This window comes from Oratosquilla oratoria, chromosome 33 (genome assembly GCF_046742065.1).
Source record: "Oratosquilla oratoria isolate Oo_2021 chromosome 33, ASM4674206v1, whole genome shotgun sequence".
In the NCBI taxonomy this organism is placed as follows: domain Eukaryota; kingdom Metazoa; phylum Arthropoda; class Malacostraca; order Stomatopoda; family Squillidae; genus Oratosquilla; species Oratosquilla oratoria.
In genome coordinates this window covers 23,058,465-23,075,304 of record NC_134809.1, presented here as the reverse complement: position 1 = coordinate 23,075,304, position 16,840 = coordinate 23,058,465, and the positions used below count along the sequence as shown (strand labels likewise).

The 16,840-nt window shown below is 39.8% G+C and overlaps 1 protein-coding gene across 1 annotated transcript in view; it reads left to right on the top strand.

Moving 5' to 3' along the window:
* The first annotated feature begins 1,785 nt into the window (after window positions 1-1,785).
* Window positions 1,786-16,840, top strand: part of LOC143017944 (carbonic anhydrase 1-like) — a 20,942-nt gene continuing 5,887 nt past the window's right edge. The window contains exons 1-8 of the mRNA XM_076172981.1: window positions 1,786-1,919; window positions 3,149-3,198; window positions 3,340-3,442; window positions 3,527-3,694; window positions 3,892-4,024; window positions 4,118-4,259; window positions 4,377-4,459; window positions 6,376-6,559. Coding sequence (XP_076029096.1) covers window positions 3,160-3,198; window positions 3,340-3,442; window positions 3,527-3,694; window positions 3,892-4,024; window positions 4,118-4,259; window positions 4,377-4,459; window positions 6,376-6,559 — 852 coding nt within the window. The 5' untranslated portion in view covers window positions 1,786-1,919; window positions 3,149-3,159. The remainder of the gene's footprint in view (window positions 1,920-3,148; window positions 3,199-3,339; window positions 3,443-3,526; window positions 3,695-3,891; window positions 4,025-4,117; window positions 4,260-4,376; window positions 4,460-6,375; window positions 6,560-16,840) is intronic.

The following is a 16,840-nucleotide window of genomic DNA, read 5'->3' as shown; positions in this document are numbered from 1 at the left end:
CATCCCCTAATGTTGTAATATTTGGTTTTCACCCAGTTAAACATAAAAAGTAAAGAAAATACATTATGATAGTAATAGCCTCAGACACTTAGGGATATTAGACCATTGTTGATAAGTATTTCAATGATGAATTCAGTTTAAATCCTATATTTCTGTTACAACCTGTAATAGCCTCAGACACTAGGGATATTAGACCACTGTTAACAAGCATTTCAGTGATGAATTCAGTTTAAATCCTATATTCCTGTTACAACTTGTAGAAGTATTTTGACTTGCAACCCTAAGTATACTTTTCGACAGACCAATAATGTCTTGAGTTGGCAGTCATTTGCGTAAATTCTGCCATAAAACAACGCCCCCTTGGTTACACTGACTATTGGATTACGTCACCACTAGGAAGTAATATCGCGGCTATCAGGCCAGAACACCCGCCTGGAAACTCGCCATCCATGCTCTTTCCCTAAGATCTCGTTTCCATATAGCGATCATATTATTGCTAGTTACGGCAGCAAACAAGCACAAGTTCTGGCTATATTGTTTTGTGGCTGTCATGCAACAATGACAGCAACAGATGTGTGGGCCCATCAATCAAGGAGAGTGTATGTCATTTTTATCACGTGAGTTCAACACGGAAATGTTTTATCCAGAGCGCCAGGGTCAACCAAGTGCTAGGTACAGTATAAAGTCTGGATCATGAAGCCGCCGGAGGTACGAACCAATGTCCCTGGAGTAGCAAAAGAAGATCCACCACATCAAATCGCCACCTGTACTCGAGAACTGCTGGCTAAGGAATACGCAGACGACTTCAAGATCTTCACAGACGGATCGGTACTCAGTGACGGCAGAACAGGAGCAGGACTGTTCTTCGAGACCACGCGAGAGCACTTCGAAGTGAAGCTCCCGCCCACCACCATTCTAACTGCCGAACTCGTCGCCATCAGAGAAGCTTTGAATAAAGTCAAAACTCTCCCCCATTCCCCAACGCAAATAGTCATCCTATCGGACTCCCAGTCCGGCCTATATGTAATACAGAGTGAGTACTGCAAAACAAGACCGGAAATCCTCAAGGAAATACTAATCCTATCAGAAGAAATCGCACGATGCGGACTCCGTCTTCGTTTCCAGTGGGTGCCCTCCCATGTAGGCATCCATGGAAACGAGATGGCCGACCGAGCCGCCAAACGAGGGGCCCTAACCTCTGAAGAGGATTGCATCTCGCTCTGCTTGTCAACAAGTGATGCCAACAAAAAAATTGACCAAGCAACATGGGAGCTCTGGTCAGAGGAATATGCCGGGACTGCCGCTACCCGAGGCTGGCCCATCAAGACATGCAATAAGGGAACCCTTTGGACCCACCCTCATCCACTTCCAGCCCACATTCTTCACCTCATCTCAAGAATCCGTGTCAACCACTGGAAAACCCGCTATCTGAAGACCGTCTGTGCCTGCGGGATGGAGCTGGTCTCTTTCCTCCACTGCTTATTCCTATGCCCCATCCTTCGCAACCACTTCCAACCGCTGCTGAACCTCCTTGGGAAGAGCCCCCCAAGAATGTTATATTCAGTCACCGACCACCACAGCATCATCATGGCAGCCCACCTAATCTCCACCTCACCAGTTGGACACTTATTATAGCACCGCTGGCGCTTGACATATTCCCGGAGACGAATTCGATATACTAGATGTAGACACACAGCCAATAATGAGAAACTAAAAGACAGTCCCTAATCGGATCCCTCCGCTGGGACTAAATAAAAAAAAAAAAAAAAAAAAAAAAAAAAAAAAGGAAAGTCACACTCGACCCAGAGATCACTTATAACATTGTTCTTTACCTGCCAGGTCAACTCGATCTCCAAAAGGCATCTGAAGTTGCTCAGCCGGCCGATTTTTTTGAAGAAAGCTCTACCGTTCTCAAACAGGTTAGTTGGATAAATCGGGATTCACGTTTGTCAAGGGAACTTTGTGTACACCGAACAAATATAAATTTTCTAGTCGATAACTTCCTGTCTATGTTGTTTCTTTGTGTCATATTCACAGAAAACAATTCAGCATACCTTCATAAAAAAAAAACTCTCCCTGAACCACATGAGAACTAAAATAGTTATAATGCTGGCTAGTGAAGTTTGTCTTATGGAGAGAAAGTGGACATCTAGGGCCTATGGGGGCTAAAGGAGAGAAAAGATAAACTACCACGATGATGTTACTGTGACCTGAGTCTGAACTCCCATGGTTCAGTAGATTTTCTAGGCTCGTAGGGTTCTCTGCGTAAGGCAGGACATAGCAACAGGCAGTGAAAAAACGAGACCAGTTTCTCTCCGTAGGCATAGACGATATTCTGAAAGTGGGCGCGCCAACGCAGGTCCTGGGAATGAGGTAGCCAAATGTAAAGTATCAAGGAAGCATTTTGGCAGTAGCTCCTGATGGTCTACCCTCAGGCAGTAGCAGTACATTTAGGGATTCTACAGGGTTTGATCATTTTTCGAAACATCCGATCACGTTTGAAAAGTTGGGTGGGTGGGGGGGTAATTGATTTAGTGTTTTTCAACCAGCTTAAGAATACAAAAAACACATGACGAAATGGGAAAAAAAAGGCTAAACTCAAATCTTAATATCAAGAGAAGTATACTTGAATCCTTATCCAAATGCAACCCCAGTAGTTTCAACACCTCACTAAATCAATGGTCTCCTAATGACTTAGACCTGGCCACCCTCAGGTTATTGTGTAAATTCCCCAAGACGTTCTTTCGCTAAATCACATGACTATATGTCCCGGTATATATGATACCCTTGCTTCTATATGACATTTCTTTATGCTAAAGAGGAAATCTGATTAGGATCGAAGAGCATTTTCATGTGGAACTTTTAATATATATCAGTATTACTATCGGCTTTTCCCAGAATACACCAAATCATTGAATCAGAAGAAAATTAAATCAAATAATCATATAATTCATTTGATGTGTTTTCATATCTCCCTTCCAATGGAAGGGTTTGTAAAAACAATTCATTAAAAGAGTTGGATATAAAGACGACTAGAATCAAGATCCCACATGTTCGACTGATGATAACGTCAGCCATGATATTTATTATTTATTGAAATGTTTCTCATAACACTTTCCACAAACTTAACGCGCTATCCTCTCTTCAGCCAACTCTGCCATGATGGTCCAAGTCCTTCGAATTTTGACCATAATCTTGGTAAGAACAGGAGGGTTATAGTTTTCTCCTATTCTGTCTTTACATATAATGTTGATATATATATATATATATGAGGTAAAGGTAATGTGAAGACATTCACGTGAGTACGAACTGTAGTAACAACGCCATCAACTTTTTCAGAGCATGTGCGCTTGCCTAGAGACGAGAAAAATGAAGAATAAAAGCGATGAAAACAAGGGAACTGTTGATATCGATTGGAGTTATTTATATGGACAAGATACAGGTCAGTGGGTTAACATGGAGGTATGAATAAATCTGGAGATGTGCATAGTATTGTTTTTAAAGGCTAAACATCGCGTCACTGCAGGACCCGATACATGGGCGGACAACTATCCGGACTGCGGAGGACCTCTCCAGACGCCCATCGACCTCCCGGCGGTTAAAGACTTGACTTCGAGTAGTTCGAAACCACTGGTACTCAAGGGCTACAACAAAAAACCAAAGAAGCAATTCCTCAAAAACGATGGACGGACAGGTACGCTTCAAATTAAAATAAACAGTTACTAGTAAGCATCTACCTTGTATATAATGAGAGATCTACATTATCAAATGACTATACACTTTTTCACTTAATCTGCACACAAACACGTATACAACTAGAGATAGGGATATATGGACATGTTGACATCGGTGTATATTAGGATACAAACTACAGTACTGAATGCATTCCAGCCAAGTTGGAAGGAAAGTACAAGAAGCCACCAACAATGTCAATTCTGAATAAAACATACACGTTTGTGCAGCTTCACTTCCATTGGGGCGAGTATGATGACTTAGGATCCGAACATACCGTCGACGGCGAAGCGTAAGTTACTTGAAAAAAAATTTTAATGAGAAAAAGCGTTGACCAAATGCTATTGTTGGCTGCAAACTTATCTCTCTCTCTCTCTCTGAACAGCTTTCCCCTTGAGATCCACTTTGTTCACCAGAGTAAGGATGGGTCGCTCGCTGTCTTGGGTGTATTCGCTGACATCGATGACGAATACCCAAGAGATAGCGTCCTCTATCCTCTGTGGGACGAATTCGTGGAAATAGAGGAGGTCCGATTTTTCATCAGTTGATGTAGCAAAATTTATGTCTTGCCGCATTTTTTCACTGATATACTCTGTATTAAAACATTATATGTCAATGATTTTTTTCTTTTTTCTTTTGCGTAGGCAGGGGACAAGTTGAGACTGAAGAATAGAGATATGATTGTGATAGACGACTTCCTCCCAGATGACCTAAGCAGCTATTACAGGTACAAAAGTCTCATTTGAGTGTTGGTAACTTTCTCTTCAGATAAGTGAATCAGAGTGATTGAGTGAAATACTTGTTATCTCAAAGTTGAGCCCCATCCAACTGAGAGGAAATTCTATTGTTGACAGGTACATTGGGTCTACAACAACACCACCCTGCTTGGGTGACGTCACCTGGACAATCTTCAAAACACCAGTGTCAATCAGTGCAGTTGATGTGAGTACTAACCTGCATCCTTCTTTTTCCAATACTATAAGCTGAAGGTGCTAAGATGGGAGGGAGGGTGGAGGGGTGTTGAGTGTTTTCGGGGATGGAATGGGTGAGAATGCTTTTATGCCTTGTCCTTTTTGGCTACCTCCCTGGTAAGGGGGAAGAAGCCTTAGTATATATATGTATGTATGTATTATCGGAAAATTTCGAAACACTGGACTCAGAGTAACAGAATTTATTACCGACGTTTCGAACCCTGTCCGGGGTTCGTCCTCAGAGTTATACATATTATACATATTAAACATATTATACATAACCCTGAGGACGAACCCCGGACAGGGTTCGAAACGTCAGTAATAAATTCTGTTACTCTGAGTCCAGTGTTTCGAAATTTTCCGATAACATGGCTCCTGGACTCCAGCTCTTTACGAACGTATGTATGTATGTATAAGCTGACAAAGGTTTTAATGGGCGCTGATTTTCCATCTACTCTTCAGGTTGCGCTCCTACGCACTTGGAGAGATATCAATGGCGAGCTCCTTCTCAATAATTACCGACCTATCCAAAAGACAGAAAACAGGACAATTTCATTTCATTCATAGAAATGAATTTATAAATCTCTCTACACTTCTATGCAAACACTCGTATTGTAGTATACTAGAGTGGACACTGATGGAATGAAACAAAACTTTGAATTTATATAAATGTTCTTATATGGTTTTGCTTTGACTATATATCTGTACTATGTATCTCATCTTGAAATCAAGCAAATATTCCAAGTGTGAATAAACTTTACCTCTAAAGAATATGTTTATTTTGGTAGTGATATGCCAACCTTTTTTAAGAGGAAAGTGGAAGGAAAATAAGAATAACAGGAAAATAAGACAATGGCTACTCTTGGTATTCTATATCAGGGATATATCTACGAGACATAAATTGTTAGTTTTCAAAACACGTAATGGAAGATAGCAAAGGAATGATATTATATTCCGAAAGAGGTCATTGCTGATGACATTCTGCACCTCTTTATCTGAACAGCTATTACTGACTGTGTGTGGCAACACGCCACTACTGCAGGGCCCCCTTTTGTAAAATAAAATTACTATAACGTAACAAATACTGTGTGTGCCCATGTTAATCAAATTATACATTGTAAATATTATTGCCACGTACGAGGATAGCCCTTATAATGTAAAAAGAAAACATCTACATGTAACATTATTGTATAACTTGTACAAAGTAATAAAATATTGATTGCATATAATCTATGTCATGACGGACGGGAAACTCGTCATTTAGTCAACAACGATAGACGTCAGCAGCAAATGGCAGCAGACAGTCGGTCCTTGCACGAGGACAAATATGATTGTAAGGTCTGCTCTCTAGAGTTGACTGGATGGCTTTAATTTTAGCAGTTAACACCGCCACCCATTTGTGGCCATTTCCCAACTCTTTCTCTCCTTGACCTTTCCGTCTCTTCGTAGCTCTCCGGGATCCGCACGAGTCCTTGCTGGCTCGTTAGACTCCTCGGTTGTCCGGCCCGGCGAAATCTAGTATAAATCTGTCGTAGTTTAGAGTAGCGTAGACCCCCGTCTCCACTGGGCACACAGCGTGTCATTCCACACGGCTGTCGCCATTCGCCAAGGAATTGTGTGACCCCTATAGTATTGTCCCCTTTGGCTCTGCTGAGCACATTTCTTTTTTTAGCAGGGGGCTTGTCCCACACCCCGACGGGCAGAATGGAGTCTTCAACTCTACCTCTGCAAACTTCCTTAACGACCCTAATATCGACCCCAGTAAGGCTAGGCACTCTGACCAAATCCGATTAGCTGAACTCAATCCCTTTATTTTGAAGAAATGTCGGTCTTCTCATACTGATGATATCAACCAGGTTAGGAAACTTAGAAGCAGAGATCTCCAAGTTACCACCAACTCTGGGAAATCTCCACGCGTCTTACTTAAGGCCAAGAAGTTTCATACCTTCGATGTTGTTGCCTCCCTCCCTAGGTCACTCAACTCCTCCAGAGGAGTAATCCACTGCAGATATTTGATGACTATGGACGAGTCTAACATCCTCGAAGAAATGAAAAACGAAGGGATTCTAGATGTCAAATTCATAACGCGACTGGACCAGGAAAAGAACATGCGGGTCAACACCCCCCTCAATATCCTCATTTTCAACTCTACAACCCTCCCTGACCATGTCCAAGTAGGATACATCCACGTCTCAGTACGACCACATGTCCCCGACCCTTTGCGCTGTAATAAGTATTTTAGATATGGTCGCCTTGCTAAGTTTTATCGTAGTCAAACGATCGTGTGCGGTAAGTGTGCAGGCGAACATCCTATAGATGCCTGCTCTGCAAATGTCTTTCAATGTGTCAACTGCCCCTCTAACAACAAGCATGCATCCACCTCCCGAGATTGTCCCACCTTCAAAACAGAGAAAGGATTTTGTACCGAAAAAGCAACTTGTGGCATATCTTTCTACGAGGCACGGAAGCGTGTGATGGAAAGATGAGTTACCCCAACTAATTCCTCCGGAGCAGCCTCCTATGCTTCTGCAGTTAAGAAAACATACAGAACCAACATCAACACCACAGGAGACAATATGAATTACAAAGTATTCAATTTAACATTATCCATTTTCAATTCAGCCCATAAGCGCATACCAAAAACCTCGGCATTTCACAAGCATAGAGTTCCTTGGTGGACATCAGACTACAGAAAAGCACTTTGCAAGCGGAATAAGGTTTATCGAACTTTTAAAAACAACCCAATTTTACCCAACTTCATTACTTTTAAAAAGGCGCAAGCAGAGGCCCGTAAAACATTAAACAGTCCAAGCGAAAGTCTTGGCGTGATCTTATTACACAACATAAGAACATAAGAATGAAGAAGACTGCAAGAGATCATAAGGCCTACGCTAGGCAGCTCCGTATCCATCACCACCTGTCATCCCCATCCATAAAGTTGTCCAATCGTTTCTTAAAACAACTGATAGTTTCAGCGCTTACTACATGGTTACTAAGTTTATTCCATTCGTCGACCACCCTATTAGTAAACCAATTCTTGCCTATTTCTTTTGAAATCTAAATTTGTCCAGTTTATAACCATTACTGCGAGTCCTGCCCTGTTGTTTTAATATGATGACCTTGTTTGCATCACCCTTGTTAAAGCCTTTGATCCGCTTGAACACCTCTATTAGATCGCCCCGCACTCTGCATCTTTCCAGAGAGTGTAAGTTAAAGTGCCAAAGCCTCTCTTCGTAAAGCAAATTTCTGAGTCCATGTATCATTTTGGCCATCCTTCTCTGTACTGATTCTAGTGAATTGATGTCCATTCAGTAGGACGGAGACCAAAACTGTTCCGCATAGTCAAGGATGGGTCTAACTATCGCTAGATAGAGTTTAATAATTACCTCTGCACTTCTATTCGTTACCGTCCTAGCAATGAAACCTAATGCTCTATTAGCTTTATTCCTGGTGCTAATGCACTGTTTCCTGGGTTTGAGGTCCGGACTCACTAGAACTCCCAAGTCTCTCTCGCACTCAGTTTTCTCTAAAAGCGTGTTATCTAAGCTGTATCTATTTTCGGGGTTATGTAACCCTACGTTTAACACGCTACACATAGAGATATTGAAGTTCATTTGTCATTTCACCGACCATGTGAACAATTTGTTAAGATCATCCTGCAGAATCTCTGTGTCGTCTCCTGACCTAATTAGGCGTCCTATTTTAGTGTCGTCCGCAAACTTACTAACATCACTATTTATCCTGTCGTCTAAGTCGTTTATGTACATAATGATTTTATTTAGTAGTCTCTGGCATGGCACCTTATCGAACGCTTTGCTAAAGTCAATATAAATTATATCGTAATTATCATTGTTATCTGACGCCTTATATACTTTAGTGTAAAAGGATAGAAGATTAGTTTATGCACAGTCCCTCTCCACTCATCCCTCTCTCCTGCCTTCCTCTTCCCACTTTCTCAACACCCCATCCATCAATTCCATCTTCGGTTGTTCCCTGAAGTTCACTCCATCCATCTCTGTCTTCCACATCTCTTTTCCTAATCTTCCATCATTCATTCTTCCCATGTGTCCAAATTATCCCAATAATATTTTATCAACCTTATTATTTTACACTCTCGCTCTCCTCCTCGTTTCTCACTCTATCCAACCTAGTAACCCTTACGATACATCTCGGACATTTAATCTCAAACACATTTAAAATGTTCATCTCTGACCTTTACAATCCCGTCGGCACAATCATCCATTCATACAATCTCTTCTTTGCATCCATTCGCAGATGTCTATTTCTTATAACACTTTTTAACCCCCCAAAGCATTTACTTGCTTCTCTTAATCTACAATTTACCTCCACCTCCACTTCTCCCTTTCAGCCATGGCGACATGGCACATCCCTGTCGTTGTCACTCATTTACCTCAAACCACTCACTCTCTCTATTTCCCATTCTAACACATACTCTTGAAAAAATGCCTTTATCGGTTTATCCTCAATCCCATATATCTGCAATACCCCCCACAGTGTCATCCTGTCTACCCAGTCATAATCCTTTTAGTAACTGCGTCCACACATTTTTAGGGAAAATACATTCATATGTTTTAGTCGATTTTTGTATAATTTATTTCTGATATTTGGAATCAGTTTTGTGTCACCCCATCGTACTTTTTTTCCAATCTGCCAGTGTCTTTGATGTATGCTTTATCAGATCTTACTAAGGTGTTTGGCCCTTAGTCAATATCTTCAAAATTAAGGACAAGCAAAACTTTTCTCTCTTTTTTCACCGTCTCGTCTTTACAGAGACTAAAAATAATCAGAGATCAGGCAAAATAATGAGAGATCTTTCAGTTGTCTCGAATTATGACAAAAGAAACAATATAGATTTAATATATCTAGACTTTGCAAAACCTTTTGATACCGTCCCACACGAAAGACTACTTACTAAATTAGCTTTGCATGGAATAAGTGGTAGCCTATTAGGTTGGACTAGTAATTGGTTGAAATGTCGAAAACAGAGAGTTGTTTTAAATGGAAAAACTTCTGGATGGAAAAGTGTTGCAAGTGGAGTTCCTCAGGGTTCCGTTCTTGGGCCACTTCTATTCATAGTATATATAAATGATATAGACCATGGACTAAAATCTACTGTTTCCAAATTTGCTGATGATACAAAACTGTGCGGAGTGGCAAATGATCACTCAAACCAATTAGATATTCAAGAAGATTTAGATCAATTACAGCAATGGTCTGAAAAGTGGCTAATGAAATTTAACACAAGTAAATGCAAGGTAATGCACATAGGTAAAAATAACAGCAAGTACGATTACAAGTTATTTGGAAATTCGTTAACAAAAGTGGATAGTGAAAAAGATCTCGGCGTAATTATCAGTAACGACCTCAAATCATCCAAGCAGTGTATTTCAGCCTCTGAGAAAGCAAATAAGATTCTGGGATTGATTGCGCGATCTTTTGATTTCAAAAGTCCATCACTCATTGACAAGCTATATAAATCGTTAGTTCGTCCACATTTGGAATATGCTGTTTCCGTATGGTCACCGAATCTCATTAAAGACATTGACAGACTGGAAAAAGTACAACGGCGAGCCACAAAACTGATTCCAAATATCAAAAATAAATCATACGAAAATCGACTTAAGCACATGAATCTGTTTTCCCTAAAAAAGCGTAGACTCAGAGGTGACTTGATACAGGTCTTTAAGATTTTAAAGGGAATTGACAACATCAAAAGTGACCAAATTTTCACATTGAATGAGAATCAGACAAGAAACAATGGTCTCAAACTGTCCGGAAATAGATTCAATTTGGAAGTAGGTAGAAACAACTTTGCCAACCGTGTAGTTAATGAATGGAATAAACTTCCTGCACAGGTAGTGCAATGTAGTTCAGTTCGAAGCTTTAAGAATCATTTAGATAAATACCTGAGTAAGATGCTGTAATTATTATAATTTATGTTATATTATTTGTTTTTGTTTTGTTATAATTTGTCTGTCTGATTTTCATTTATTATTAGTTATATGTCAATTTATTATCATTTACTATTTACCTGTTTGTTTGTTATTCAACTATACCAATGCATTTATTTATGTATTTTAATTGTTATTTACATTGTTATAGTTTTAATTTATTATTAATATGATTTTTTTTTTTTTTTTTTTTTTTGCATCCGACCTAGATATGGATCAAAAGGTCTCCTGTCGGCATGCTTTGCCTTTGTAATCCTTTGTAATCCTTACTTAGATACAGCATGGAGCAATAACTATAGCGGTTCTCGTGGATTCCAGGCGAGTTCGGTCGGAGTGTGTATCAGCTACGTCTGCAGAACGTTTCTCTCCTTTTTTCATCTCACTTTTAGAAAGACTATAACCAATAAGCGGTCGAAATATCTCTTACCACTCCATTGACAAATGTCACAATTTGCTTCTCTTAGAAAATCAAAGATTTTTCAAATGTTATTTTTATGTATAATTAAATCAGACATAAATCACATTACATATGTACACACATTCGTATGTAGAAATATCGCAGATTTTTATCACAAATTATATATCATATCGTTTGAAATCATATACACTTAGCACATATTATATTACATGAAATTAGAAATGTCACCTAATATTCTGCTTCAATCAGATGCAGTATCACAAAGTGACTTACGCCCAGTCCTGGCACAGGTTTTTGGGTTGTTTATGAAGCTCCTCGTGACTGAATGATTCTCAAATTGCCGTCTTTACGTACTGACTAAATTGTAGATCACCACTGGTAATAACTGTTCATATTTTATGCATGATATAACTTTAATTTAAACATTTTTTGTTATCATTGTGTAAGTACTACACAATAATACAATGTGGTAATAATTTATATGCATTACTTTATCATACACTGTGGTAATGATATCTAATACCTCTGCATATAATCCTATTATCTCTAAAGTAGCAAAAATTCTTTGAAAATTAAATAGTTTTGAATATTTATGTTAGGATTTCAATAAAAGCTAAACAAATAATAGGGACAGAAGTTGTACTTCATGACTGAAACTTTCTACATTTGGTGTCCAAATCTTCCCAGGTTGGTGTCCGATCTCATCATCATCATCATCATCATCATCATCATCATCATCATCATCATCATCATCATCATCATCATCATCATCATCATCATCATCATCATCATCATCATCATCATCATCATCATCATCATCATCATCATCATCATCATCATCATCATCATCATCATCATCATCATCATCATCATCATCATCATCATCATCATCATCATCATCATCATCATTATCATCATCATCATCATCATTATCATCATCATCATCATCATCATCATCATCATTATTATCATCATTATTATTATTATTATTATTATTATTATTATTATTATTATTATTATTATTATTATTATTATTATTATTATTATTATTATTATTATTATTATTATTATTATTATTATTATTATTATTATTATTATTATTATTATTATTATTATTATTATTATTATTATTATTATTATTATTATTATTATTATTATTATTATTATTATTATTATTATTATTATTATTATTATTATTATTATTATTATTATTATTATTATTATTATCATTATTATTATTATTATTATTATTATTATTATTATTATTATTATTATTATTATTATTATTATTATTATTATTATTATTATTATTATTATTATTATTATTATTATTATTATTATTATTATTATTATTATTATATTACTATTATCATTATTACTATTATCATTATTATTATTATTATTATTATTATTATTATTATTATCATTATTATCATTACTATTATCATTATCATTATTATTATCATTATTATTATTATCATTACTATTATCATTATTAATCCAGTTGTTGTTGTTTTTTTGTAGCTGCGTATGTCCTGCTGTGCACATAGTAGGTTATTGATCTTTTAAAGTTAATTCTGAGCAAAAATGCGTTCAAAGACCTTACACAACAGACGCCTTACACAACAGGCGTCAGTCTATAATAGTTTTTTTTCATAAGGCTACCGACTCATTAGGTGGTCATTAAGCCTGGTTTGAATTTGTAGTCTCGACGTTGTGTGTTCGATAATAGGTAAGGTTGGTTTATCTTTCATATGGGTGTCACAGTGGCAATCTTCCACTGTCTTGGTACTATTTCATTCTCGAGGCTGCTTTATAAGCAGAATAAGCAGTGAAGTATCGGGGTGTGATCTAGGCCTTCCAGATCTGTAGTCTGGCATTCACTCACTCCTATGTAAGCGTAATTCTGAACCCCGTAGGTAATTGCTTGTTCATAACTATAAGAAAGTTAACTGTAACTTTGTCGGTCAAAAGTTCCTGAGAACTGCTTGCTAAACACCTCTGCTTTCTCATTGGCATTGCCCACAAATGTACCTTCTGTTTTACACAGAGCCAGGTATGCCTGAACTTGAAGTGCGACGATTATTGACATAATCCCAAAACGCTTTGTTGTTCGTTCGGATTTTTTTTTTTATCAAATTTATGTTTCAAAATCCTTACGGGCTTTTCTTGTAGCATATGCTGTCTGTTTTAGGAGCAGCAATATGCTTCTCGTAGTCCAATCCAACCTTTATATGTAGGTAACGTTTCCAAGTATGATATTTCTTCCCTAACCTTTGAGCTTATTGGTTCATCTATAGAGGCCTTCTAAAAATACCATAGAAAGTTTCTTCGTTAGAACATATCTGCATGCGTGTGTGTATGTATGTTTCTTTGTGTGCCTATCTGATTGTGGTACACAGGAAAGGAGTGTGTGTGTATGCGTGTGTGTGTGTGTGTGTGTGTGTGTGTGTGTGTGTGTGTGTGTGTGTGTGTGTGTGTGTGTGTGTGTGTGTGTGTGTGTGTGTGTGTGTGTGTGTGTGTGTGTGTGTGTGTGTGTGTGTGTGTGTGTGTGTGTGTGTGTGTGTGTGTGTGTGTTAGTGTGTGAGTACGTGCGTAACCGACCTTGTGTGTGCTTATTTCATATTTGATACATTTTTATAACATTTTTTTTCAGAACAGTGCCACGAACAGGAAGTGAGTCACACTGAGTAACAGACAGAGACACACAGAATGCCAATGAGAGTTTGGAGGACAAACACATGTGGATTCTGATCGCGTGACTGCTCTTCTTCCACCCCCACTCTTCCATCCACCCTTTCCCCCCCATGTTCCACCCTATCTTATCCTCCCCTCTTCCTTCTTTCCCTTCCTCCTCCCTACCCTTTCCCTTCTCTTCCCTTCCTTCCCCTTCCCCTTATCCTCTATCTCCATATTATTTTCCTCTCATTCATCATCGTGTCCACTTGTTGTTGTTTTTTTCAGAATACTGTTATAAGCCCATCGTATCAGCTTCGTGAGTGATAAAGATGTGGTGTGGATGTGGATGTTTATTTATTAAAAGCATGGGGGAAAGATTGACGGAGGGGGGGGGGATAGACAGGAGGAATGAGGATTGCAAGGATGGTGAAGCATGGTAATAGGGAATGATGGGAAGGGAAGGGAAGGGAATGAGAAGAATGTAAGGGATAAGGAAGCTGAATATAGGGAAGAAATACATGTTGAAACACAAAGGCAAAAAACCGACAAGACTGTGAGAATCAACACCGTGTGAGATCGAAACCTTTATTGGTACGACGTTTCGCTTGATACAGCTTTTTCAGTTCCTTCCCCGTCGGCCTATATGTACTCAGAGTGTTTGTCATATGTCTGTATTTGAAAAAGCTGTAACAAGCGAAACGTCGTACCAATAAAGGTTTCGATCTCACACGGTGTTGATTCGCAAGAAATACATGGAGAGGGAGGAAGGGACGGGAACATAGGGAAGCTAGGGCAGGGCAGTGAGGGGAAATTTGGGAGTGATAAAGAGAAGGGGAGGGGAAAGCTGAAAGGGAGGGGAAAGCTGAAAGGGAGGGGAAAGCTGGTTAGAGGATATGAAGGGTAGGGAGGGGAGTGAAGGGGGGGGAGGGGTCAGGAGGATTAGGAAAGGGAGTGAGGGAAGGAAAGGGAAGTATAGGACTGAGGGACAGGAAAAGGTAGGGCAGGACGGTGAGGGGAATTTTGGGAGAGACAAAGCGACGGGATAGGGAAGGATGAGAAGAGGATACGGGAGGTACGATAAGGGGAATGAGAAGAGGGAAAGGGAGAGAAGGGAAGGGAAGGGGAGGGATGGGGAAGGAAGAGGAAGGGAGGTAAAAAGAAGGGAGGTATCGTAAGGGGATGAGGGGAAAGGAGGGGAAGCTGAGGGAGCGGAAGTAGTTAGGAAAGGGGAAGAATGGAGAGGGGGAATGGTGAGGGTAGGGTGGGGGAAAGGATTTTTTTTTTTTTTTTTTTTTTTTTTTTTTTTTTTTGTGAAATGTCACCACCACGGGCTTCGTTTGAGCCGTGCGGTGGTGTTTACGAAAGACGCCTTTCAAAGATCCAGTAGGATGGTGTCGCTAATCAGAGGAGTATAGGGGGCAGTTGGAAAGGGAGGCTGTGTTGGCATGGTATAATCTATTGTTCATTGTTTTATTATTTATTGCAACCATATTTACATTGTGTATAAAATTTATTTTGTTAAGATATGGCAGATGCGATGCACGTCTTCGCGCGCAAAACCTGTAGCTAAGCGCGTCAGTGTCGAAGACGGCCTTGTTGAGGGTGCACGCATTTGTTGATTGTGTCATTTTGTGTATATTCAAATATAAAATTAAACCCTTTACTGTGCGCACTCATTAGCCACCCGATACAGCGGTCATAGAGCGGCGGCGGACGCTCTAGTAGCTGACGGAGCTCCTCGGGGCTTTGGAGGCGACTGAGATGGTTCACAAGAACTTCAGGGGATGCCGGGGCTCCCCGTCTCAGGAGGGGGAAAGGAAGGGAGGGAGGAAAGTGAAGGATTGGGGGGGAGAAGAATAGAATAGGATGTAGGGAAGGGAGGGAGGGTAAGGATGGGGGAAAGGGAGGGAGGGTAAGGAAGAGAGGGGGAAAGGGAGGGAGGGTAAGGAAGAGAGGGGGTGAGGGAGGGAGGGTAAGGAAGAGAGGGGGTGAGGGAGGGAAGGTAAGGAAGAGAGGGGGTGAGGGAGGGAAGGTAAGGAAGAGAGGGGGTGAGGGAGGGAGGGTAAGGAAGAGAGGGGATGAGGGAGGGAGGATAAGGAAGAGAGGGGGTGAGGGAGGGAGGGTAAGGAAGACAGGGGGTGAGGGAGGGAGGGTAAGGAAGAGAGGGGGTGAGGGAGGGAGGGTAAGGAAGAGAGGAGGTGAGGGAGGGAGGGTAAGGAAGAGAGGGGGTGAGGGAGGGAGGGTAAGGAAGAGAGGGAGAGTGAGGATTAAAGAGAGAGTGGGGAGGAGGAGAAGAACGGGGAACACTTGACTAAAATCCAAAGTTCTGCGTCCTCCCTTTTTTTTTTTTTTTTTTTTTTTTTTTTTCTTTTTTTTTTAACTCATTGCCATTCTGGCAGCTTCTCCGATGCTCTACTTCCTGGTTGATGGCACAGATGCAGATAAAAAAATAAGAGAAAAAACTAGTTGAATTTATATTTGATACGAAAGTGGTAAACGCATATACAGCTGCGCGCGCACGCACACACGCACACACACACACACACACACACACACACACACACACACACACACACACACACACACACACACACACACACACACACACACACACACACGCACGCCCACACACACACACACACACACACATCACTGGCACTTTAGAATACTTTGGTCCTATGGAAAAAATGACTATGTATCAATTGAATTTCAGTTGATAGATAAAAACGAGTCAAGGGACGAAATACACAGGCAAGATAGACTCAGTTTTGGAAAATAGACTTCTCCGATTTGAAGAAAGTCTTTCAGAAAAAAAATAGGAATTCGTGAATACCAGTTTATTGAAAAAATAAAAAACTGCCTAGGGGATTCGAACTCTGGGCTACTGTACCAACTCAATTAACCATACTACGGGGTGAACATAAGAACATAAGAATGGAGGAGACTGCAAGAGACCATAAGGCCTACACTAGGTAGTTCTATGTCCATTACCAACTGCCATTCCTATCCGTAAATTTATCCTATCTTTTCTTAAAACAATCAATTGTTTCAACACTCACTACATGGTT